Source organism: Phoenix dactylifera, chromosome 8 (assembly GCF_051530095.1).
Source record: "Phoenix dactylifera cultivar Ajwa chromosome 8, Ajwa_hap1_PhDact_Kaust_v1.1, whole genome shotgun sequence".
In the NCBI taxonomy this organism is placed as follows: Eukaryota; Viridiplantae; Streptophyta; class Magnoliopsida; order Arecales; family Arecaceae; genus Phoenix; species Phoenix dactylifera.
This window is the reverse complement of record NC_143197.1, coordinates 33805422-33832175: the sequence shown is the minus strand read 5'-3', so window position 1 is coordinate 33832175 and position 26754 is coordinate 33805422. Positions and strand designations below refer to the sequence as shown.

The 26754-nt window shown below is 40.6% G+C and overlaps 2 protein-coding genes and 1 non-coding gene across 5 annotated transcripts; 1 reads left to right on the top strand and 2 right to left on the bottom strand.

The window, feature by feature from the left end:
• Nucleotides 1-64: 64 nt before the first annotated feature.
• Nucleotides 65-171, bottom strand: LOC113462540 (small nucleolar RNA R71). Its single transcript, XR_003385065.3, has one exon. It is a non-coding gene; the product is annotated as a small nucleolar RNA R71 (small nucleolar RNA).
• Nucleotides 172-4406: 4235 nt separating this feature from the next.
• LOC103704015 (S-adenosyl-L-methionine-dependent methyltransferases superfamily protein) lies at nt 4407-15494 on the bottom strand. The gene is made up of 7 exons (XM_008787127.6): nt 15361-15494; nt 15207-15265; nt 11717-11850; nt 7586-7728; nt 5321-5392; nt 5119-5238; nt 4407-5043 (listed from the first exon to the last, which is right to left on the bottom strand). Exons 1-7 carry the CDS (start codon nt 15446-15448, stop codon nt 4880-4882), a joined length of 780 nt encoding a protein of 259 aa, XP_008785349.3. The 5' UTR covers nt 15449-15494; the 3' UTR covers nt 4407-4879.
• Nucleotides 15495-16535: 1041 nt separating this feature from the next.
• LOC103704017 (GDSL esterase/lipase WDL1-like) lies at nt 16536-26479 on the top strand. 3 transcript variants are annotated; one of them, XM_008787131.6, is made up of 7 exons: nt 16536-16787; nt 20051-20128; nt 23237-23377; nt 23453-23529; nt 23630-23779; nt 24431-24572; nt 25387-26479. In XM_008787131.6, the coding sequence occupies exons 1-7, from the start codon at nt 16677-16679 to the stop codon at nt 25417-25419; spliced, it is 732 nt and encodes a 243-aa protein (XP_008785353.1). In that variant the 5' UTR covers nt 16536-16676; the 3' UTR covers nt 25420-26479. The 3 variants fall into 3 exon arrangements, with proteins under 3 accessions (XP_008785353.1, XP_008785352.1, XP_008785351.1); XM_008787130.6 differs by having other exon boundaries at nt 25384-26479; XM_008787129.6 differs by lacking the exon at nt 25387-26479 and having other exon boundaries at nt 24431-24862.
• Nucleotides 26480-26754: the final 275 nt, after the last annotated feature.

Sequence of the window (26754 nt, the reverse complement as noted above, 5' to 3'; positions counted from 1 at the left end):
CACCACCTGGAATGCCTTGTCACAAGCTTTTCTGAGTAAGTATTTTCCTCCAGGTAAGACCGCCAAACTTAGAAATGATATTACCAGTTTTGCTCAGTTTGATGGTGAATCTTTGTATAAAGCCTGGAAGAGGTTTAAGGATTTGCAGAGGAAGTGTCCACATCATGGTCTTCCTGACTGGCTGATTGTACAGACTTCAATGGATTAACACATTCAGTCAGAATTACCATAGATGCAGCTGCAAGAGGTACTTTAATGAGTAAGTCAACAGAAGAGGCATATGAGTTGTTAGAAGAAATAACCTCTAACAATTATCAGTGGTTTAATGAAAGAGATATGCCTAAGAAAGTTTCAGGTATGCATGATGTAGATGGCATAAACATGTTGAATGCCAAGGTTGATTCTCTAGTAAAAATGTTCGGTAAGCTGGGTAATGTGAATTCCGTTGCTAGTCATGTATTGAGTTGTGATTGCTGTGGAAGAGCTCACATGAGTTCTGATTGTATGCAATGACAAAGGCTGTCTATTTCACCAGAATAGTCATCTTCCTCGCAAGCAAGTCAAGGTCAATCAAAAAAACCTGGCAAGTCGGGCATTCTTTGAATAAGCTTCCGACCAAGCTTCCTAACTTAGCCAAAGATACGAGTCCGAAAGATAGGTAATTCCGCAATGCTTTCGAGGAAGGATTCAATCGATAGGTAACCGTCCAAGAAATATTGCATGGTGATGTGGGCGGGGGTTTCCGAGATGAAGATGCAATGATCTATCCTCCTCGGGAAGATATATATTTTCCACCACTGCTGTCACGCCCCCGCCTGCGCGAGGCACGTGAGGCACCTAGTGCCCACGTGGGGGCCACATGAGGGGGGACCGCGGGGCTCCCCTGCCAGATATTGTCCGGTTCTGGGGCTTCACGCAAGCGTCCTTCACCCCTCCCCGGTTTTGTTTTCCACCCAAAACGCGTCTGCAGGATTAGGAGACACCCGCCTCATATGCCCAGGCTCTAGAACGAGTCTTTCCGATGTGGGACTATTGGGCCTCACACCCTTCCCACCATCGGACAAGAGCCGTCCTCGGCTCTGATACCAAATGTCACGCCCCCGCCTCTGCGAGGCACGTGAGGCACCTAGTGCCCACGTGGGGGCCACATGAGGGGGGAACACGGGGCTCCCCTGCCAGATATTGTCCAGTTCTGGGGCTTCACGCAAGCGTCCTTCACCCCTCCCCGGTTTTGTTTTTCTCCCAAAACGTGTCTGCAGGATTAGGAGACACCCGCCTCATATGCCCAGGCTCTAGAACGAATCTTTCCGATGTGGGACTATTGGGCCTCACACCCTTCCCACCATCGGACAAGAGCCGTCCTCGGCTCTGATACCAAATGTCACGCCCCCGCCTCTGCGAGGCACGTGAGGCACCTAGTGCCTACATGGGGGCCACATGAGGAGGGACCACGGGGCTCCCCTGCCAGATATTGTCCGGTTCTGGGGCTTCACGCAAGCGTCCTTCACCCCTCCCCGGTTTTGTTTTCCACCCAAAACGCGTCTGCATGATTAGGAGACACCCGCCTCATATGCCCAGGCTCTGGAACGAGTCTTTCCGATGTGGGACTATTGGGCCTCACACCCTTCCCACCATCGGACAAGAGCCGTCCTCGGCTCTGATACCAAATGTCACGCCCCCGCCTCTGCGAGGCACGTGAGGCACCTAGTGCCCACGTGGGGGCCACATGAGGGGGGAACACGGGGCTCCCCTGCCAGATATTGTCCAGTTCTGGGGCTTCACGCAAGCGTCCTTCACCCCTCCCCGGTTTTGTTTTCCACCCAAAACGCGTCTGCATGATTAGGAGACACCCGCCTCATATGCCCAGTCTCTGGAACGAGTCTTTCCGATGTGGGACTATTGGGCCTCACACCCTTCCCACCATCGGACAAGAGCCATCCTCGGCTCTGATACCAAATGTCACGCCCCCGCCTCTGCGAGGCACGTGAGGCACCTAGTGCCCACGTGGGGGCCACATGAGGAGGGACCACGGGGCTCCCCTGCCAGATATTGTCCGGTTCTGGGGCTTCACGCAAGCGTCCTTCACCCCTCCCCGGTTTTGTTTTCCACCCAAAACGCGTCTGCATGATTAGGAGACACCCGCCTCATATGCCCAGGCTCTGGAACGAGTCTTTCCGATGTGGGACTATTGGGCCTCACACCCTTTCCACCATCGGACAAGAGTCGTCCTCGGCTCTGATACCAAATGTCACGCCCCCGCCTGCGTGAGGCACGTGAGGCACCTAGTGCCCACGTGGGGGCCACATGAGGGGGGACCGCGGGGCTCCCCTGCCAGATATTGTCCGGTTCTGGGGCTTCACGCAAGCGTCCTTCACCCCTCCCCGGTTTTGTTTTCCACCCAAAACGCGTCTGCAGGATTAGGAGACACCCGCCTCATATGCCCAGGCTCTAGAACGAGTCTTTCCGATGTGGGACTATTGGGCCTCACACCCTTCCCACCATCGGACAAGAGCCGTCCTCGGCTCTGATACCAAATGTCACGCCCCCGCCTCTGCGAGGCACGTGAGGCACCTAGTGCCCACGTGGGGGCCACATGAGGAGGGACCGCGGGGCTCCCCTGCCAGATATTGTCCGGTTCTGGGGCTTCACGCAAGCGTCCTTCACCCCTCTCCGGTTTTGTTTTCCACCCAAAACGCGTCTGCAGGATTAGGAGACACCCGCCTCATATGCCCAGGCTCTAAAACGAGTCTTTCCGATGTGGGACTATTGGGCCTCACACCCTTCCCACCATCGGACAAGAGCCGTCCTCGGCTCTGATACCAAATGTCACGCCCCCGCCTCTGCGAGGCACGTGAGGCACCTAGTGCCCACGTGGGGGCCACATGAGGAGGGACCACGGGGCTCCCCTGCCAGATATTGTCCGGTTCTGGGGCTTCACGCAAGCGTCCTTCACCCCTCCCCGGTTTTGTTTTCCACCCAAAACGCGTCTGCATGATTAGGAGACACCCGCCTCATATGCCCAGGCTCTGGAACGAGTCTTTCCGATGTGGGACTATTGGGCCTCACACCCTTCCCACCATCGGACAAGAGCCGTCCTCGGCTCTGATACCAAATGTCACGCCCCCGCCTCTGCGAGGCACGTGAGGCACCTAGTGCCCACGTGGGGGCCACATGAGGGGGGAACACGGGGCTCCCCTGCCAAATATTGTCCGGTTCTGGGGCTTCACGCAAGCGTCCTTCACCCCTCCCCGATTTTGTTTTCCACCCAAAACGCGTCTGCAGGATTAGGAGACACCCGCCTCATATGCCCAGGCTCTAGAACGAGTCTTTCCGATGTGGGACTATTGGGCCTCACACCTGCGACCAAGGTGGAAGCAGTCGCTTGACGAACGAAGCCGAGCCGATACGATAGGCGGGCAAAGTGAGCGAGACCAGATTTCTTTCACACGGTCAACTGGCATTAGTTCAACTAACTGGCTGCTATTGATATCTGAGCCTGAGTAAATGAGTATGTCAACATATTGTCACGTCGTATGCCCTATTCATCGATGAGTTCCTAGTTGACTGTAATCGAGGAGGTTGAGCATGATCGCTTTCAGCAGCGACGGGTGCGGATAGAGTGCAGCGCTTGCTCTTGTGGCAGGCAGCTCATCGAGCAGTTTCCCCCTGAACTCCCTGCACAAGCTCGTCCAGCGTTGAAGAAGGAAGGGATCTACGCTTCTATCCATTCTGTATTTTATTGAGACTCTTTTATCAAAGCTTTTTCTTTCTAGAGCTACTATTGATAACGTTGATGAAGAATTTTGCAATATAAAAGTAAACCAATATGATATTTGCTGATACATCTGGCTCGTCCATTTGCAACTTCAAGTTTTTGGTCAAAATAAAAGAACTTGAGGATTTGGATCGGCAGAATGTTTGATACTTTAATTGAACAAGTTGCAAATGTTGGAATAAATTTGAGATATTTAAATCTTAGCAACATAAAGCTCACCACCCAAGAAGTTTGTACATTGGCTGAGAATGTAATAAACTCTGGGCAACACTTCATGTATTAGATTCCAGGGGATACTAGCTCTCAACTAAGGATGTTGTTTTATAATTTTTGAAAACCCACCCCCATCTTGAAGTGAGACATGAATGTGTTTAAATGATCCGCATTGTTGAAAATATTGGTGTTGATTCATCCCATTCCACGAAAAAAAAATGGGCTCTACTGCATATGGATAATCTGTAACTATCGCTTGCTCTTCTTTTTACCAGAACAATCGAGTTATCCAACACTCGATGGCTTGCTCCTTACTCCTTTATTCTCTTCTCGTCTCTCCTCCTCCTCACCATGGCGATGGCCATGGATTAGGCAGATAGCAATGATCATGGCAACGGAGGCAGATTAAATAGTTAAATGATCCAAAATAGTTGCCAATATTAAATAACTGAGAAGATTCGATGCGAAAGAAAAAATGATTAAACATGACATCAGGACATCTCTCTCCACTCCATTATCATGCTCCCAGATTCCAAAGCATTCGAATCTATCTGACGGCCAACCGCGAGAAGGAACATTAGTCTTCCGCCTGAACGACAAAACGGAGACCGCCGCTGCATTGCATGCCTAAGGTTCATATTCTATACCTAGCGGACACCAGACGGACAAGCCATCTTTTTTAAAAAGAAATAAATAAACAAACAAATAAGTAAAATTTTGCAAGCTAAACTCAAAATTTTTTAACTGTTGCTAATCGTATCAAACATACAAAGTGTGTAGGAAGGCACGAGGGGCATGCAAGAGCTCTGGATAATCAACTTCAGCATCTCGGAAATGTAAGCACACTGCACACCATGACATATCTGATTTATATTTGCTTGTTTCTAACCTCTAAACATCCTTCTTAAGGCTGATGCAGTACACACGAGACCCGACATGCTGTGTCGCAAGACCAGCATCCTCGCACCCAGTGAAAAACAGTGCTTCCTCCTCTCGACCAATCCTACGTCGCCAACTCATCAAAAATAGTGGCCACTGCAGTTGCACTTCTTTTCCTGCAAAAGCATAATAGATTTGAGCCATCGAAATTGACCGATTTGCTTCACTGACTAGGGATCTTAAAATTTTACCCGATATAGTAATGACTTGCTTAACCTGACAATTTGCAACACCTGCTTTCTCATCTTTTGGTTTGTAAGCTTTTAGGAGGAAGCTCAGGGTCTTTATCAGATTTGAATACTGTTTCACATCTGCAAGCAGCAGAGAGGGGTCATATCTCCCCAGCTGCACAAGCATAATAATTACCATGGAATGATGGGAAGAAACCCTTACATAATAGAATATCACTGGCAATAATCAAGTCCCAGCCTGGTTCAGAAGTTGGAAAATTTTCTCCCCATGTATCTGGACATTCAAATTACAATGGACAGAGCAACTTGAAGGATAAATCTCCTTTGATAACTACTACATTTTTATGGACTATTTTATCACTTTGTAATTGAACATATTAAGCCCATGTTTGCTGACATTGTAAGAAACTACATGTAATTACTCTGCATTTATAAATAAAAAGTGTACAATATAATAGTAAAACTATGGAATAAATGACTCTGCAAGTTTATAAAACTTTTTCTTTAGTGGCATAGCAAAAAGGAACCAAAGACAACCATTGATGCATCTGGCTAAGTAGTTCATTGTAACTTTTTATCCTTAAACAATACACACTATATTTTAGAGTAGGGCAACAATATCGACACTACACAAGCTAGAACGGTTATAGACTTATAGAATAGCCAAAGCAATAGTTAAGGTGCATAATCATATTTCTCCATTAATACATGGTCTAGTTTCTGAATCGGTTATTTGCATCCATTAGTGATGGTGTGCGATGCATTATGCTGAAGACAAACAATTTTTTTCATTTGTATTAAGAGAAATGATCATATAAATTCAGTTAAAGCTTAGATCAACTATCGGTCATCGTTCAAAAAGATAGGCACAAAAAGTTCCATATATTATGAAATGGAATTATTGGACACCATGTCCAGATTGTTGTTAGAAAACTTCTGAAGTCTTGGTATATATCCATATTCGAATTATTCTGTGAATAAGTGTGAATTTTTTACAAATTCAATTGGATCGACATCTGAAATCATCATTGCAACAAACTTTTGCATTAAAGTTCACCGCAGTTCACAACAGACCAGCATGTTCTTAAAGGGCATCTAATCAAACCTGCATCTGACTAATTGGAAATATCTCCCTTCTACAACTTACAAGTGCTTCATGAGAAAGCACTGTTCTAGAAACCAGCAAGATGCTGGAAGCTATAAGTACCATTTCAGGATGAGTAAACAAATTATGGACCTGTTTGGATGCTGGAAAACTTAATGCCTCTATAATATATAACTGTGCAGGAAAGACACAAGAAATTAAAATAAACAATGATGGAGAAGTTTGAGGGGATTGGTGGTGTTCCTAATTTCATAAGATAAGAAAACGCACATACTTACTAGAATTAGTTATCCAAAATCTAAGGAGTGAAGTCATTGCTAACCCCTCTAGATCTATAAAGAGTTACCAATTCAGGATGACACATGATACCTGGGGGTTGGGCGTTCCAGATCCAAACAGGCCCTACATGTAACTCAGGATGCATGTTCAGTAATAGAGTTATGATTTAATCCTAGAAATTCTTCAGGGAGATTCATGGCCCAAAATAAAACAATTTAAGGGGTTTGAGTTGTGAAATCCTTGCATAAGCCACCAAGATGGGTTGTCATAAAACTTTTGCTAATTTGATACTAGATCAAATTCTATTTGTAACACCGCCATTACAGGTCCAAAGCCCGGATCGGAGTGGTGGAGGGTTGATGTTAACAATCAGTCATAAAAAATATATCAAAAATTATGAAATGGATCCAAAGATGATATGTATGATAAATACCAAGGCGTCCCCTGTTCTATGTGACACAATACACCCTGACCCAATTGTATGAGAAGTGGGCAAGTATTGGCTAGGTCATTTCTTGTAGACAACAGGCTATAGTGTAACCCAATTGTAGTGACAAATGAGAAAGGGCTGGTTATGTCATTGAATATAACTCAATTATAGTAACAGATGAGCAATTTAGGGTTAGGGAGTCTTTTACTAGTATTCTACTACAATGGCAGCCAGTTGTAGTAGTACAAAAGAAGAAAATTTGATTTGCTACTTGGAATATTAAAATTTTAAACGCAAAAGGTAGAGAACTAGCGGATAAGATAACATGTAGGAGAATTAATATTGCTTGTTTAAAGAAACTAACTGGGAAGGTAGTAAATCTAAGGACAATAGGGATGGTTATAAAATATCATATGTAGGTAAGGATCATCAAAGAAATGGAGTAGGAATTATTGTGCATAAAGAAATAACAGAAAATTACACATGTAAATAAGAAAAATGATAAATTCATTGCCATGAAATTAGTTTTAATGAAGAGATAGGGTGGATTTGTGTTCAAAATGGCACTTTAAGAACATGAAGCCTCCAATAAACCAAACCATGAAAAAGAAATATATATAAATCAACATGAGTCCTAAAGAAAAGGAACTTACATCTGATGTGAGGTAACACAGCCAGCTCATTAGCTCTACAGTTATGGGCTATATTTTCTTCTATTTCCTTGTCATCAAAATCTGAAGTTGTGATGTCAACTACAAATGATCTTTTCAAGAAAATCGCTAAAGCTCCAGTTCCACTTTAGAGAAGAAGAAAAAACCACTCAAATACTAGAAAATCATATGTACGAGCTTTACTAGCAGATAATTTGCTTTATAATAGAAGTTCAAAATATGAAACATTATCTAACTTAATTATATGTGAGCAGTACGTTATTGAGTTTAAGCTATATGACAAAAATGAAAAGGATCATTAAACATGTAGCCTAGATAGATCTTTTGAGTAAGATATTGCACGTAGGGTTCTTAGAAGTTGAAAAGGCTGTTATTGTTGAAACCAAACGAAAACATTCACAAATTCATATATCATGAAATCAGCTCAAGCATATAGAACAAATGAGACATTTTAGCCTTTAACATCCATTGTATATTTTTTTTTGATAGAATAGAAACAAATATTTCTATGTTGTATATAACTTAACATGTAATTTCTATAATAGCGGTATCAGTGAATCTGTATAGTTGACGTATAATTGGACCATGTATAGCTAATCATAATGACTTCTTCGACAACAGAATTAGCATATGCTCAGTGTGTATATTCACCAGATATGTTAGCAATTTAGCTCTACCGTCAGTTTTTAGATAATGCGTAAATTACAACTGCGACCCCAAAGAAAGTTCTTGACAGTGCTTTTAGCCAAAATAAGCACTTTGTTTGAGCTATGAGGTAAGATACCAAAAGCTTAAAGATCAGATTAGACCTCCTATGATGAAGTAGATCAAGTCAAAAGAACTTCTTGAGAAAATGCTTCGATCGAGTGGACATGATCCTCTGATTTATTCAGTCCCTGCCTATATATTGTTGATTAAAAATGTAATTTGCCCGTCTCTCATAGAAAAGAAAGGAAGAAAGAAAGATATCAAGGGTTGTCACTAAGATCAGCATGGCTTAAATAAATGACTACTGTTTATGAAACCACAACAGGTTGTCAGCCCGAATTCCATGAGGTCATATGATCGGTGGTCAAAAGATATTAAGCTACCTAATACTGTATGACTTGTTTCTTTTGCAGCAATGTTATCGAGCAATTGTTTCTTTACTATCTGGTTTTCATTCAAAGATTTCCCTCCTATTCGATATTAGAAACTAGAACACCGTCCTCAACAACTAAAAATCAAGGTTGAACCGTCCAATCAAATGCTTGCCTCCACAGCTCCTCTCTTCATCCATCTCTACTTAGCACATATAACACCAATCCATCAAACACCAACACTATTAGACTCTTCCTACTGCAGACAGAAAGAAACAGCCCAAACCTGTGTCATCTTTTGAAGAGGATATAAGTAAGAAAATTTCTACCTTGCTATCACATTTATTTTCTCTTTTCCACTCTTCTTATCTATGCAATCCTAGACCTAGATGCAAATTTATCTTTGGCTTTTCTAGAGCATCTACAGAAGGCTTCCACTAGTTCAGTAACTTCAATTTATTTAGGAGGCCAATAAAATGTAAAATATTTTTTGCACAAGAAATCTATAATAGTCTTGAATAAAACTTGACAAACAATTTATAGAGCTATACTTGATGCATTTAATTTATAACAAAGTTAGCCGAACCGGTACCGAGACCTATGCCGGTCGGCTACTGGTTCGATACAGGGTGAATCGGATGGTTCATCCTAGTTCTATAGTGCACGCGATGATAGAGGAATAAAAAGAAAAAAGATTAATTCCCCATGTTAGAATCTACAAGAGAAATCAAGGTATGCCGAACCGGGCTAAACCACCCGGTTCACCATGTACCGAACCAAACCAGCGGAGAACCAGATCGATTTGGCCCTAAATTTCGAATCCTCCCCAAACCGCCATGAACCGCTCCAAACCGTCCCAAACCGGTGTGGTTCGGAGCTCAACCGATGCGAAGCGTTCGGTTTACACTGGTTTGAACTGGATCGGGCCCCCCACCTCTTTAAAAAGCTTGAATCATGATCTTTGAACTGGAGTGAATTGTCTGGTTCACCTCGTACCAAACCGATACCATGCCAAACCGATAATCAACTAGCATGAGTCCTAGTACCAGCTCAGCGGACCTTGAGAGAAACAATGGTTAGTAATTAGACTTTATATTTTATATCACTTTTCCAAACTTGATACGTGAATAGCATATCCAAACATGTCAAGTTAAAGCATTTAAAAAAAACAATAAAAGAAATGTGCATGACTCCATTCTACCAATTTGAGTTGTAAAATGAAGATTCAAAATCCGTTTAGTAACTTTTCTAGCTTAGGAATATATATGATCTAGGTACTTGCAGATGTTGTCCTTCTGAATTAAGGATCCTTGAAATGTCTTCTCCAGTTTTGACATATGAATCAAATCTACCAATGTTGTTGTTGTATATATATTTCAAAGATTCACATATTTCAACCCATTATAGTTCAACAAGATAATCCTATGCAACAAGCCTCTTTCGATCCTTTCAATGTTGTCTTAACGGATCCTATTCAGTTAGTTCTTACATACACTTATATCCTTTACATAAGAAACTTACTCATATGCTCTCCTCATTATTTAAACCTTCAAGGCAATCTTTGAGGCCTACCCTAACCAAGGACATGTTTGACATATGCCCTGCAATATTGTACTATGTCGGCCCATACCGAGCATACAAATTCATACCATAATAAGTCAATAACCGGTCCACCCCCTTACTAAGTGTCAATACCAAGAACCGGACTATACCGACATTATACCGATACAGGGAACCCCATACCGTTTATCCATCAGAACGATATGGTAACAATACAGTAACAATACCAACGGTCCAACTAAACATCCCGGAACTAGTAGATTCAAAGAAAATGAGACACACCAGTAAGATACCATCGGTACGCAGCAGTGTGGATCAGTACAAACCAATATGCTGACACATATTGATACCTAGGGTTTCGGCATCCCAACACCCATATCATTATTGATTTCACATCGGAATGGTACAGTACCCATCGTACCATCATGTTTCGACTCCAAACTTTGGTTCGATAGTTCTTGCTTACAACCATCTAAATGATTTATCCCAGCACAAGTAAACAACCAATGTCATTTTCATGTTTGATTAATAATTCAAGCTCCTAATACCATTGAGATTTATCTAAATGCTATGCTTGAGTGATGGTAAGTTACTAATCTATAGCTTTTCAGTGCTACTTTTCTATCTCATGATATCTAAAATTTATGTTGTATACATTATGCATATAGTGAGGCAATTTTTTCTGTTTAATTTTATTATGGAGTTATTCTCAAAATCAAATGTTATTTAAGGGAATCATTCGCCAAATCAAACCTTACTTCTTTATCATGCAGCCATTCTCAAAAACAAATGCTAGTTAAGGGAGCCATTTTACTATTATTTCTTACAACTTTTACCTTCCTATCATAATTTCCAGGTTTTACACATGTTGACCAGGAAGCTCGACACTTTTCTAAAATATTATTACATTAACATGGTTTGAAAGCAAGAGCCGGGCCTAGATGAAAGAGCATTGAACCTTTGATAACCATGAAACAAACACAATTTATGTAGTTAATTAATAAAACTCTATTGGTAGAAACAAGGGTTGAAGTACCAGCACTAGTACAAGACAAACTAATATGGTACTGTAACATAGCAACACACAATATGCTATTAGGTGTCGACACAACAAAATCAAGGTGCATACCATGTGTTAGTTCAGTACTCATACTAAGGGGTGGGTGTACTGGTATGGTTACTAGTGCATACCATGAGGCTCTAGTTTTCTCATATAATCAACCTTTTTAATTTTCCTCCTTCATTTCCCAACATGAGCTTGTACAAGAAATGCCACTACTAGGTAATGATATCTGAACTCCAAATGTTAAGCATATATACCTTTATTCTTAGGGGAAAAAGGTCTAAAGCAATGAAAAATCATAATATTAATGAATCATGGAATTGTACACTAAAGAAACATGGTATTTTTTTCACATTCCTTTCCATACATGCCATGCCAGAAACAATGGAAATGTTTTCAATATGCACATACCTTCCCAATTCCAAGATATGTCTGCCACATAAAAGGGATTGATTTTGAAATAACCATTCACTAAATGCAAACGTCCCAGGCCAAAGTAAATTTGCATTTAGCTGATGAAATGAAAATTCTCGAATTATCAAGTCCTGCATGCAATGCCAAGAGCCAGAAGAAACTACAATCAGAAAGATTGGTGGAACGTTGTCACACACTTCACTCACAGAGATACAAGATTATGTGCCCCGCACCTACCTTAACGCCCTCAACAAAAGTGAAGAGAACAAGTATGTTCTGATAAGACGGTGAAGACAAAAGCCTTTTGGTATCTTCTGAGTTAAAACAGCAGATAGGTTTCTTTTTTTTTTCCTTCCAAATTTTATGACTATAAGACTAATTCTTTTAAATCTAAAGAAAAGAGAAAAAAGCATGTTTTTCCTGAAATTTTATAAGAATTTTAGTGTGAGTTTTCCTGTCATTTCATGCCGTGCTTCTAAATCAATGCTTCACAAAAAGCTCAGTAAAAAACGAACCAAAAACAGCTACAAATGGAAACAAAGCCACATCAAGGCCAACAAAAACGCAACTTGTGAAGACAACATAGAGTCATAGACCATTCATTCAGTCTAATGGAGTGGAAGCCAACCTGTGGATAAGGGTTCAACAAGAATGGGATGCAGACCTAGAATCATCTAAGTCTAGCCCAAGTTCTGCCCAAGTCTAAGAAGATTGTTATATACGACGCAATTGCTCAAGCTAGTTATCTCCTCATCCTTTGCCCCTCTCCATTCACTGCTTTGTTTTTCTTTTTTGCCTCACCCTCTTCCCTTCTATTTCTCATTCTCATCCACCGACCCTTTTTTTCCTGCTTCCCTTTCCCCTCCCATGCCAAAACCCATGGAAGCCTTGGTCAAGGGATTCGAAGGAGATTCTCTTCCACTTAATCATCATCCACAACATCCCTATTTCCTTTCATCCTCCCTCTCATTCACTACCCACTCTTCTCTTCTCTCTCTTCATCTGTAGCAGCAAAGATGGAGCAAGGAGTGCATGAGGAACATGTAGTCTTGGTGGGAGTGGGGTGGTCAAAGTTAAGGTTAGGATTGAAAAGCTAGAAAGATAAGGCAAAGGAAAAGTTCAAAGAGGTGAGGTATGGGAGCGTGACCTGGGGAAGAGAATAGGGGTAAATGCCTGGATGGCAATGAAGAAGTAGACTTAGGTCAAGGATAGGAGGGAGAAAAAGGAGATGGGATCATGGCCTAGGACATGATTTACACAAATCTTAACCAGAATCAAACTCAATAGCTAGAGCTCGAGTCGTACTTGAAGATGGATTTGGACAATAGCATATAAGCTGGAACCCAACCTAAATCTACATAGTTCAAACTGAGTCCAGCCAATTTACAGCCTTATGTCCAACCACACAAGCTTCTATCATTTTTTGACAAAAAACAATAGTAAAAAGGCTTTACAACCATATGGCATATGCTAAAACATATGTCCTTGCTAATGCAAACAAATTGAAGTTCAGTTATTTGGTTTAAAGTTCAAGCTGCAGCCACACTCTGGAAAAATGATAATATTTTCAATGGCATGGGATAGATTAAGAATTCTATATCCAGCTATATTAAGTCCATTACATTGAAAAAAGAAGAAGGAATACATGGTTTATTTTGCAAATGAGGTTCTAGTCCCCATATTTAAATGAGCAATAAGTAAAGATCAATGATTTTTTTCTAAATTTTAAAACAGTACATGCCATATTGATGTCTTTTGATGCTCCAAAATGGCACATTGATTTCAAACAATTTCTTAATTGGGACTACTGAATGTACTAATGGTAATATATGATTGCTCTTATGGACTACAAAAAGGAAGAGACTTTGTATAAAGTTCATCAGCATGCCATAAGGACTTGGGAGGTTTACCATGGCAATGAATCAACCTATGATGTGGCCAGTCAGGTAGAAAGAAATAAATATTATCCTTCGAACGCCGAACAATCATATAAATGTTAGTGTTAATAGCATTCTTATTCATTATGTTTTCATATTTAAAGATGTGACTACAAGAAAGAGTTAGTTATAACATAGAAAATAATATTAAGGAGAACATTATATTGTATAGGAGGAAATCACGTCACGACAAGGATGAAGGGGGCATACAGTTAGAAAGTTGAGCAATATCGACATGACAATTATGTGTTATATTTGGCTAAATGTGCAAGGCAAATGATTGAAGGAATATTGAATGGAAGTACTAAAATCATTTGTCTGATAGGAACTTACTCCTAAATAAATTGTAAGTTGTAATATTTAGATTGAAATATAAAAAGGATGCAATGCATTTAATATAGCAGTGAGTTCTAATGTAGGAGATGGCAAAGCTGTTAGGCTAGGATAAAACGATGGTTTGGTGGCATTGCATCAAAAGTTTCAATCTTAAAAGTTTTATCTAACAATGCTAGAACATGATGTCAAAATTGCAAAATCTTACTATAAGGCAATGTTATTGTTGGTTGAATTAAAATTAAAAGCAATCTATTTGGAGATGAAATATAAGGATGAAAATTTTGGTTGATTAAGCAATTCAAAAAAGGTATGCAATGCATCAAACCAGCGAATAAAGGAAATAGCACAATATACAAAATGATGGATTCACCTACTATAGTCACCCCTCAGCGGCAAAGTGAATACCCTTCCTATTCGGTTGCATATGGACGTAACCCTAGCCATCCAACTCAAACCCTAGGTCTTCCAACCCAACCTCATCACAACCTAGTCCTATCCACCTTAGCCCCTATCCTAGCCTAATTGATCCAAACCCTTGGGACTGAGCACAATATGCTTCTAAAAAACCCTATAACCCTATAATTGCACAGAAAATTGGATGCATGAAAAGGAAAAAAAAAAGGTGGCCCAATGCATGAGGCTCCCACCATTGCAAGGTCTTGGGAGGGATAATTTCAACTATCATGAACCAAATGTGGACTTAGGCTAATCCAATGTGTCATGCCTACACCCATAATAATTTCACCCCTTGAGTCCACTCCCTTTATCATAAAGAATTATGTGGCAGGTACATTGCATGAGCAAGAGTCAAGAAATAATTTATTATAATTTGACCAGAAATACATATGTATTATTTGATTTTTTAATCAACTGCAATCCATTCAATTATTAATCTTGTATGCAGAAAATTATCCTATCCTATGAGTAAGCACGTACAGTTAGCCGATCACAAGCAAAAGAATTCCAATCATATCACCATATTGCTGAAAAAGAAACCCTCAAACAATGTAAATCCCTCTTAAGCTATCTAGACTAAATAGAGCTACCACATCTAAGATTTTTTTTCTTATAAGTGTGCAAGCAAATTATTTACATTCATCAAGACATACTTAAATGCCTGAGTTCTCACAACAGCAAATAGTTATCTTTTCTGTTTGGTTCGTCAGGAGTGAGTATGTGGGAAGGGGACAGGAGGAGGTGGAGAAGGAGCACACCATTCCAGGAAAAGCATGGGTTCTTTCAACGTAGAGCTGCTGCTGCTGCTGCTGCACCCCTATGCCCCAAGAAAGAGACGAGAATGAGAGAGGATATAAATGTAGGGAGACCGCTGTGAGAAACCAGAGCGAAGGGCAGGGGAAGAAGGGTTACCCTTGTGGCCTTCGTCCTCGTCGTCGTCGTCGTCGTCGCTGTCGAACGAGCGGAAGAGAGAAGCCGGGGAGAAGAGGGCAGCGTCCATCGACACCACAACGGCGTCGGCCGCCTGCTGCTGCTGCTGCCGCCGCCGCCGGTTCCGAAGAAGACAGCACGAGGGATGTGGGTTGGCTAGGGCTCGAGGAGGGCTCCAGCCGCTGCGACGATGCTGTGGACGCGGTGGCCCATCCTTTAACGCATCGACCAGCCTAGCTCGACCCGAGCCCAATTAGCACCCGTCCGTCTAGGGGTCAGGAGCTTATGGAACTTGAAATCCATTGTACGGCGAACAAGTGCGCTCCACTTATTCTAATGGATTACAGAGTGGATCCGTCTGCGATAACGGCAGACGTCCCGAGAGATCTGTACGTAAAAGCCGGCGAGCACCTGCCTCACCCGTCTCCCCCGTTCCGAGCACCTCCAAGCACCGCCGATCGAGGAGGGAAAACAGAGGAATACGACTTCCGCCTTCAGTAGGCATCGTCAGACACCGGTTGCCGCCGGAAAAGACGTGCTCTGGACTATGCCGACCGACAGACCGTAAACATGGAGGCCAGGTTAGACGGCGACTCGGTATGAGGAGGTTGACAGACTCCTATGCCAACAGCAAATGCGCGCATGGCTGCCTGGCTAGGATCAGGGAGGCCTGCTTGTTTTTATTGCCATCATCATTATATCTTCTCTGGCGGCGTGCTTCTTCCTTCAATGAGAGATGGGGACCGTTGGACCGTAAAGGCTGTTGTTCGCTGGGATTGTTAAATTGATGACACCCACCGTTCCGACACCCGACCGAGAGGGAGAGGAGAGGGCAGGCCATTTATTAGCAATCAGAGGAGGGTGGTGTATGCTGCTAACTTGCAGGCGAGGGAGAAGAGAGAGTAAAAGCACACCCGTTCGTCGCCATCCGTTGGGAATGAGTCAAACCCCACCTGGGTGGTTGGTAATCTGTCCAGAGCTGAGGCCATCAAAGATCTCCTTCCTTAGGCGCCTCCTTAGTGGTTGGAAATCCCTCTGTCATCAAAGACAGCATCTTTACTGCGGCTGCTGCTGTGGTTTACTCGCCACCAACCTCAACCTGAGATCATTCATTATATACATTCACCCGGTTGACATCATTCATTATGTACATTCGCACGGTTGAGATCATTCATTATGTACATTCACACGGTTGAGATCATTCATTATGTACATTCACACGCGCGCGCGCGCGCGCACAGGGAGAGTAGATAAAAGAGGTTAGAAAGAGGAGGAGAAAGGAGTATCGAGGAGGAGGGATGGTCGGGCCATTGCGACCGGTGTTCGTTCTTTTTGGCTCCTCCATCGTCCAGTACAGCTTTAGCAACGGGGGATGGGGAGCTATCCTCGCCGACGTATACGCCCGCAAGGTACGCAGCCTCCTCCCTCTCCACCCCCCAGTCCAAACAACCAACTAATTCCCTATCTAGATGAATGCAAAACCTTTTCACAAAGCAATGGTATGAAATGTCACGTAGAAAGTTGGAACTGAGGAGATGACTTTCCTTAACCAGAAACTGCCCTCACTTTGACCTACACTAGAGATGGAGAGGAAACATCTGGACAGGAACCTAGAGAACCAAGCGACCCAAGTTGAACCCAAGCTAGACTAGTGCATTCAAGCATGAAGCTTTCCACGAGTAGAGATAATATAGATACGCTGGCCTTCAAAAATAAAAATCCTTACTAGGTTCTACCCATTTCTCACTAGTTATCCTGTTCTTGATGGAACAACTACTTTCTGTTCCTCCCCTTCGAGCCATCATGCCTCGGACACTATGCCACACGCAGATCTGAATCTGCACTGCAGAATTCATAGCAGTGCCGGGATCATCTGCTTTATTAGTAGAAATGTATAAGCAACAATTTTGTGTGCATCTGCCTAAAATCATACAATTGCAAATATGCTTACCCAGCTTTCATTTCTTGGTGTATGGAATGTTTATCTCTCTAGTGTTGACGGCCATGCTTTCTACGGTACCACATCTTATGTGGTTTTCTTTTCATTTATGAAAATGGAATATTGCAAATTGCTGGAAGGGCACTCCCTGTTGTTACTAACGCGCCCAAACTTCCTAAGGTTGAGTTGCTTGTTTCTTTTTTAATGGTTACATTTTTCATCTTCGGGTGTACACTGTTTTTCTTTTCTTGTTCTGTCAGGATGCTTTTCTATTTTGGACTTTCAGATCATGAACTTCTTTCAGACTTCACATAGGGTCTTCATTATGTAGACATTTTAATATAATGGTTAGCTGTGAAATGGTTAGTTTTGCTTTGGTCTCGTAGGAAAATTTCTTCATCCTTCACCCCCCCACCCCTCAAAAAATAAAAGAAAAGAAAAGAAACACCATACGCACACAAAAAAAAAATTGATTAAGTCGAGTTAATTTGTTGCTTTGCAGCATTTGGTTGAATTACTATTTGAAGTCTTGTTGAGTAAGAAAGAAGCCTCGATTAAGCAATATTGCACAGATTTGCACACTTTGATCCAATTTCTTGAGAGAAGTACTTTAAAAATTGTCACCTGAAGCAATGGCATTCAATTGCAGTGCTTCTTGAAGTAGCATTTTAAAAAGAAGACAGTGACTACTTAGTGCAGACATCAACTCCAATGCATATCTTCCAATCTACTGGTAAACATGTCAAATTTAACTCTGCAGTTGCTAACTTTCATCTCGATCCACATTATTGTGCTTCTTTCGACCTGTTCTTCATCTTCTTGGTGAGGGCCTTGGTGCTCTATTCGACAACTTATCGATCCATGGTTCGTTGGCTGACTCTGTGCCTCTTCTCCATGTTGGTTATAGTAGTATAAATTCAAATGCATTCCACAAAATCTAGCAAACTGCAACATATAAATGAATTTAGGCTTTGAGCCCATTTAGATAATTCTTCATACTAGAGAAGTTGGGGTCCATGTTTGCACATCTTTACCTGCTTAGGTCGGTTCTTTGAGGTTACCTTCACTTTCTTATTCCTTTTTTACCTTATCTTGCTTCTTAAATTTGGGAGCTTATGGTCCTTTAACGACAGCCTCTCACTTTAATCCAATGTACAAAGCAAACTTCTTCCTAGGCGGATGTTATCTCCTTCATCTAGCAGCCATTTAGACCCTTTTATACATGCCATGTCACTTCGATTGAATTTATGCATCAGTATGCTTAGTGTCAACCATCTTGAATTTTCAGTATTTTCTTACCATGTTTTTAACATGTAATTTTGTTGGACAGATCTTCTGATAATTCATATATTCTAGTAATGCTGCGACAAATGTTATTCTGATCTTGTTTCTTGGTGAATTTGTCTGATTAAGTGGGAGAGGCTTCATTCTCCTTGTCAGAAAGGCATGCTTTAGTGAATGGAAAATATGCACAGTATAGTGACCCTGTACCTAATTAAGTATATTGTTGTCAAGATTACTCTTTTGTCCAGAAGACACAAGCTTGGGAGATGGTGTTTGAATAAATCTTAGGTCAGTTCATTTACTGGTAACATCATGGAAGAGAATCAGAAGAACTTGGTTTTGGTTTAGGGTTTTTAAGATATTGTCCTCAAACAAGGGATCTTCCATCCCGCCCGCCCTCCCCCCAGAGAGAGAAAGAGAGAGATGCATTAGGTTGTCCTACGAGCTCCCAAGCTATGACTTGTGATCCTTCTCAAGGCCCATTGCAAGTGAAGAGGATGATGAACCCATCAGAAGTGCTAGGGCTTGAAGGCAAGGAAATGAAGAAGGGGAAAAACAGAAAAAAGGATAGGTGGTGTATCAGGAACTTTCAAAAGAAAGAGGGGGAGACACCGAGAGAGAGAGAGAGAGATTGAGAGGTTTTTCTGAGATCTTTATGTATATATCATGCTCATTTTATAGGTCTTGGTCATCTTTATTGCACAATTACTTAAGTCATATTACCTTCCGGACCATGTAACTATCTTATGAGTTTCTGCCTATTCTCTAAAGATGCGCTGGATACAACCTTAGATGTGCTTCTCTACTTGATCTGGCCCCTGGCCCTATCATTAGATAAGTCTTCACCATCTATCCTTTTTTTTTGTGTGTGTTAACTGGTAAATCCGAGATAAGTTTTCTCTCAGATATCAGCAGGAACAATTTAATGAACATTTACAGTAACGCTATTTAAATTTGTTGGTTAAGAGCCCATGAAGGAATTAAACAAGAAATGATTAAGTAAAGATGGGAGCGAGGTTAATGCACCGTTGCTTAAGGCCTTACATGCACTTAAACTCTTTGCTGCATCACAGATTTACTGACCTGTGGTTTTAAGTCCAAATACATGAGTTCTTTTCCTCCTCGAGAAATATAAGACTATCTTACTTTTCAAACAGAGGGTTTGCTGTTCAAAATTTGGAACCTAGAAAATCTAAGGAACTTTTCGCTTAACCCATATGATGGGGGTGGGCATTAGAAGATGCTTCATATAGTTAGAGTGAACAGCAACACCAAAAAGTAAATGATTGCCTAAAGTTTTCCCTGCACAATTTTTTGACCTTATATCTAGCATAGGAAACCTAGGTCCATGAAGCATCTAGGTTAACATATTTAGTTAGCATTTGAATTTCAGTACAACTTCTATTATCACGTGGCAACTTTTATTCTTTTTTCTGTGTTTTGGAATAGGCCGATATTTTGCTGCGAGGGTATACTGGTTGGAACTCAAGACGTGCTCTACAAGTGGTTGACAAAATCTTCCCGAAGGTATAAATTATGATTTATTTGAACATCAAATCATTGAATAACTTAGATAGGTGTTTCACATAATATGCTTAAAGGACTACTCTTTTAGGCTATTGTGCAAGTGGTTGGAGCTATTATAGCTCATTTTAGAATGCTTATATGTCTTTCCAAGTAGTGAGCTGGTTGCATGCAAAATTTATTGTAAATGTGGAAGGCCTTCTGTCAGAGAATTGGTTCACTTTATGCAGTTCACGTTTATCTTGGCTACCTCTAGTAGTGACATAGAAAAAGTATCGATCACATACATTGGTTTACTTGAGTGAAAAATGCCAATATTTTATTCAGGTCTTGAAAAGTCGAGTTTATTTGATACCGCTTAGATCGACAATCCAATGGAAGTGGGAGAAAAGACAAGAAACAAATTCTTTGCAGAGAAGGGAGATAACTTTCATTCAAAGCTTGGATGCCTCCTCATTACAATTCATGACTATTTATAGGCAAGTCATGGATAACATGAAAAGACAAAAGAAAATAAAAGGTCAAGAGTCACCTTGATATGGGTAACTCACACAATAAAAGACAACAAAGCTAAAACCAAATTCTCTTAGAAAATTTGAAAGGTCAAAAGACACCTGCCTGTTAACATACTTATAACTTTCCAACCATAACTCTAATTCTAATGTTCTTGGGCTTGTTGAAAGAAGAGAAAGAGACCTGAAACTTTCATCTTAATAACATTTCCAAATTTGGCCATTTAATATTTTGAAAATGGCATGCAAATTGTATGGTATCCATGCACATGTACTTGCATCATTATTGGCTCCTGCTTGTCTATCTACTAAAGCATTAGAACCTATAAGTTACACCCATATCTTTGCTTTATAATGCAAACTATCGAGCCATCTGTTCATGGCCCATGAAGCCCTCAACCTCTCTCTCTTTTACCGCCCTATCCAAGTATTATAGTGAAAGATAATATAATGCTCGAAATTCGAATTAAAAAAAGACCTGCAGCGTCATTCCTTCTTATTCTCAAGATTTCTCTAGTTATGTTAATCTCCTCATCCATTTGAGATCTCCGTGCCCATTCTTCCATTTAAGAGTCCTTCTGAAAAGTAAGTAAACAAAAAGGGGAGAATATATATCAAATCCAATATGAAACTTCTTGATTCACAGAGCCGTAATCATCCAAATCTCCTTCTTAAAGAAACCATGTGCATTTCCACATGCTAGCGTAGATAATGCGTGACACCTATTTACTTCCATCGACATGTGGATATAACTCATGCTTCTATACCGATCTTTATTTTCACAAATCATAATCTTTTGTGGATGTAAAAAAAAGAAAAAAAAATAATTATCAAGCCTTTCCCTTCCATTTGTTGTCAGCTTTAGTATCATCTATTAGCAAGCTTTCTTGTTTAATGATGCCTCTAGCAATTGTCTGAAATCGTTATCTTGGACTCGCCCGTGTTAGTTGGCTAGTCATAGGTCAACTATTTAACCACAGTTTAACTGTAAATCAACCTAGTCGCCAGTGACACCATAAATAAAATAATTAAATAATACCCAAAGTAGTAGAAAATTTAAAACATAAAATTTATAAGAAAAGAAAATACATCGAAATTTCAATAATGATTCAGGTATTTGTTGATTTAGCCCTACGGTTTGGACTGCACAATTGATTGTTTGAAGGCCCTTTAGAGGGTCTTATTAGGATTTGAAAAAGATCTTGAGGTACTGTCCAGAGAATTTTAGTGGATAAAACATAGTTGAAGTAAAAGATCAAACAGAGATCTATAGGCAAACAGAATTCTAGCTCCAGCAGATTGGAACTTGGTATACTGAAAAAATAAATCGCAACAACAATTTTCATTGTAGAAACTGAATAAAAGAGGATGTAAAGAGAAAGAGAAGAATGCGAAACATAACAAATAGAAGGAGAGCAAGGAGATGGAGGAGAAGAGAATAGAAAGACAACACCGACTGGTGACCTTTGGAAAAGAAAAGGAAGAAACCTCCTTTTATCTCTAATCTCCAAAACTCAGCCAAAATACATAGCATAGAATCCCTTCATATAAAACCCTGCAACCCATCTTCCCATTTTCCCTATCGCTCGCCAGCCCTGATTACTGTTCATGCTAAGTAACCGTGAAAAGTAATCCCATACTAATCACCCGGCGAATTAATTCTTTTCGATCTGATGCAACTTAATAATTTAAGTGATGATTCCTCGGCAGCCCATCTAACTATTGACTTTGAGATCTTTTAATCTCAGCCGTATGTGTTCTTGACTTATCAAAAATTAAGCTGAACAAATGAATAGGAAAACTGCAAATCGAATGTCTAAACTAAATCAAGGCTGACTAGTCCAATATACATCACATTTGTAAAAACCTATTGTGGTTTCAGTTTATAAAAACTAGTCAGCCATTGTAGACACTGGACTTGTAAGTCAGGTGTCACCCCAGGTCCTCTTTTAATTGGTTTTCAAGTGGTCTGGAGGTCGCAGCAGGTTTTTGTGATATGAAAAGGTTTCAGAATCAGCTTTCAGTCTTTATTCTAGCACAATTTTCAGAGCATCCATGACATTCTGGTGAACTTGGTTGATCTTCAGCCTCTTATATCTGCCATTTAACCTCTTTTGTCCAATAATTTGATATATCATAGTCTAGAGTCATATAACCATTAGGTGGAGCATTGCATTAGCTAGCTTCTTCTCAGCCTTTACTTTAACTACCTAACCACCAGATCAATATCATCTCACAACCATGTTCGACCTCTTTTCTCTTGTCCCACTTTTTTTTTTGAGAATCTGGTTTTATTTTGCCACCACCACCTCCACCACTATTGCCGCACCACCACCACTTGCTGCTTATTCATAGATTTATGTTTATCCTGTTAAAAACAATCAGCTCTGATATGCATGTTTAGGCTTAAAAAATTTAGAAAAAAATAGAAAGAAAATTTCTGTTTTGGGTTTTTAAAACAGAAAAACAATTGAAGTGATGCAAATACAACTTTATAATTTTAAGAGTTAAATGGGTTACTTACATAATAATATTATTTTACTTTTTCCCTTCATATCATATTGGCTAAGTTACATCATATCTGTTTATTTTGTCTTAGGATGCAGCTGTGCAACCTTCATTGATAATAGTTTACTTTGGTGGCAATGACTCAATTGGACCTCACCCATCTGGCCTAGGTCCTCATGTGCCACTTCCAGAATACACCGAAAACATGAGTAGGATTGCAGATCATCTTAAGGTGACTCTTAGTCTAAAATTATTGAAACATAATTTTTGCAGAATTTGTTGACATGACAAACTACTCTGTATTCAGAGCCTATCTGAAAAGACACGCATTATTTTCCTCACTTGTCCTCCGATCAATGAGGAACTGCTTCGTCAGTCAACAAGGTGCTACAATGCTTGCACATTTATTGTATTTGTTGCTCTTGTTTTTAAGGGTACTTGCTGTTCTTGTTTTTAAGTTAACTCAGTCTGTGCTCCAATTCAGTGCCGCTCTAAGTGAGATAGTGCGAACAAACGAAACCTGCCAAAGATACTCAGAAGCTTGTATAAAACTGTGCAACGATATGGATGTGAAGGCTATTGATCTTTGGACTGCAATACAGAAGCAGGATGACTGGGCTAATATTTGCTTTACGTGAGTCTGCTTCATTATGGCTTGTTATTAGTCTCTGCTCAACTTACTGAAAAAGGTCTGGACCCTTTCTTACCAAATTAATAGGATGACCTAGTCCACTAGGCTCCTGCCATTGCAAGGTCTGGAAAGGGTGTACACAGCCTTATCATCATCACGTGCATAGAGGCTGTTTTCATATTTCAAACCCATGACCTGTAGGTCACAATGTTGCAACTTTAGTGTGTCACCAAGGCTCACCCTTTCTTACCAAAATGAAAAGAAAAAGAAAAGAAAATCTAGACAGTTTTTTTGTTTTTATGTCATGCATTTCTTGTTTACTATGACAAATTGGCATTATTAGTTGTTTTCTGTCTCATGTCACTACATTGTTTTTTTTATAAGATCTTGCTAATACTTTCATTTGCTCCTTAGAACGTACTGATTGTTTTCTATAGCTGATCCATTTGCTTTGCTTATCTGATAATCCATACGTATCTGCAATGATGTTTTGATCCAAGAAATTTGCTTGTTTCATCTCTCTCTCTCTCTCTTCTTCTTTTTGGGGTGGGGGTGGGGGGGTGTTGGTTGGTTTATGGCTTATGATTAATTATGTGCATTGTGGATGAACAATGTCTATCTCAAGATTTTGTACTGACAAAAACTCCATCCCAGTGATGGGATTCACTTGTCCTCTGCAGGGAGCAGGATAGTAGCGGAAGAGATACTAAAGGTCCTCAAAGAAGCTGAGTGGGAGCCTTCTTTACATTGGAAGTCCCTGCCAACCGAGTTTGGAGAGGATTCACCATATGATCTGGTAACTTCTGATGGAATATCCACCATCAACCCTTCTGAGTGGACTTTTCACAGGGAAATACAATGGGACTAGAATACCCCGTTTACTTAGGTGTGCTTAAGATGTTAGATCCTACGGAAATGGAATGCTATAAAGAATACCAGCCAAGCCCTCATTTACCTCTAAGCTGGATTAGGCTAGCATGTTCCCATCGTACTTTTTAAGCAGGGATATTTGATGGATCCTAATTAGACTTCTCCATGCTGAACTGAGTTGCTCATGCAAAAGTAATGCACGCCCACATTCATGAATTTCATTAGTATTTCGTGCTAATTGCTCTCTGTCATGTATTTTAGAATATCAAAAGACGTAGATGCCTGAGAAAAATATTGCTCGCATTCTGTTTTAAAGAATCTCTAGAGCTGGTCGGTTGGCTGTGCAGAAACATTTTTCTCTCAAAGAAAAACGTTTCCTTCAAGAGCTCCAGTGCAGAATATGACTTGTGTTCTCACGATTAAAAAAAGCAAGAAAGAAAGAAAAAGAAAAAGAAAAATCTTGAACATAATTACATTCAATTTTGGATTGAGTTATGCTGTGCAAGGCAGCTCTACCTCATTTCTTTTTCTAGAAGTGAAAAATTACTCTATTTTGAATAAGTGTGCAATGGGGATTTGGATGAATCATTTGGTGCCATGAGAACGCCGCATCTGGGTCTTGGTACCATGTGAGTGCCAAGTGACGACAGATAGCTTCTTCTTTTTTTTTCTGCTTTTGAATTCTTATGAAGCTTATTCTTTTCTTGATGCAGACTTTTTTTTTCTTTTTTTTATAGCAGCGAGTTGAGCCCTCAAGAAAAAGGAAAAGTTAACGAGGGTCTAGAGGATACGTCATAAAAATCAGGACTAGCAAGGCGAGAGAGGTTTGCATGAAAATCCGCTTGCATGCTCCCTTCCCTGAAGATGTGAGAAGCATAGAAATAGATGGACGAAGGCTCGACGTGCCAGATACGAACTACTTGGCCATCCTTCTGATTTTAAAAATGTGCTTGAGGTGCATCTGATCGCCCTGGATGTGCTTGAGGTGCATCCGATCATCCTGGAACGAGGCATCCATGAAATGGTGCATATCAATGTGTGACTGGGATGGTAAACACGCACTACTATAGATCTATCCTATCATGCCTCAAAACCGGCTGGCGCGCGATGCAGCCGCACATTACATAGGATATAATCCTATAAAATATGCCAGACCTACCGAATGATCAAAATGCCAACGATTTTAATCGCCATTTTCAAGAATGAAACAAAATCATCCACTATTTCTCTTTGGAAAATATAATCACAAGGCCCAACATCCGATCGTATCCGAAATGTTCTAAATCTTCTCCACCTCTCATTAGCAAATTTCAAGCTTCAGCACTAAGCATTTTGTGGCTCGGACGAAAACAAAAAAAACAAAAAAAAGAAAAAGAAGAAGAAATGGCATGAGCTAACGACTCGGTCGCATGATAATTTCTCACAATAATAGTTCATTGCCATCGGTTTACGATCATTTCGTAGATTCCATAAGTATCCCAAGAGTACTCCATAAATTATTTATTTTTTTGACTTTGTATTAGCCACAATCACATTTCTCACCCATAACAAGCTAATTGATAGTGCCATATTTTTCGCCCATGACAAAACAATTGATAGTCCTATATTCTTGCCAATGGCGAAGCTATCCATAATGTCACGCTTCGACTTATGTCGGGTAGTCCACAATAACATTGTTAATTAAGAGCCTTCATCCATCCATTCATTTTAGTAATAATATTAATTATGTTAAGTTATTTTCAATTTTGGACTAGATTATGATCACACTTTCCATCATGATGGAGCAATCAGTAATATCACACATCTTTTTCAAATAAATGCATTTTCTTGTTTTATAAATGTCTACATACATGTATAAACATGTGTCTGGTTGCGCGCGCGCTTGTGATTATCTTCTTTTTTTTTTTTTTTTTTTTTTGATGAAAAAAATGGGAGTAGGGGGGGAAGGACAAGCCCACCCCGCGTAGCAACCCCAACCGGGCCCCGCTCCCGCCAGGACTATGTTCGATTCGGGCAGAATGGCCGTTTGGTATAGGCCCAGCTCACCAGACCCCAGCCATATATTACTCATACCCTCCCCACCCGTGACCTCGGCTCGGTTACCCCTC

Coding starts and splice junctions, on each gene's coding strand:
- LOC103704017 (XM_008787129.6), top strand. CDS start 16,677: ATGGTCGGGCCATTGCGACCGGTGTTCGTTCTTTTTGGCTCCTCCATC. Junction 16,788..20,050: donor CCGACGTATACGCCCGCAAG/GTACGCAGCCTC, acceptor GTTTTGGAATAG/GCCGATATTTTGCTGCGAGG. Junction 20,129..23,236: donor TTGACAAAATCTTCCCGAAG/GTATAAATTATG, acceptor ATTTTGTCTTAG/GATGCAGCTGTGCAACCTTC.
- LOC103704015 (XM_008787127.6), bottom strand. CDS start 15,448: ATGGACGCTGCCCTCTTCTCCCCGGCTTCTCTCTTCCGCTCGTTCGAC. Junction 11,851..15,206: donor CCCATGCTTTTCCTGGAATG/GTGTGCTCCTTC, acceptor CATTGCATGCAG/GACTTGATAATTCGAGAATT. Junction 5,239..5,320: donor TGCCAGTGATATTCTATTAT/GTAAGGGTTTCT, acceptor TGCTGCTTGCAG/ATGTGAAACAGTATTCAAAT.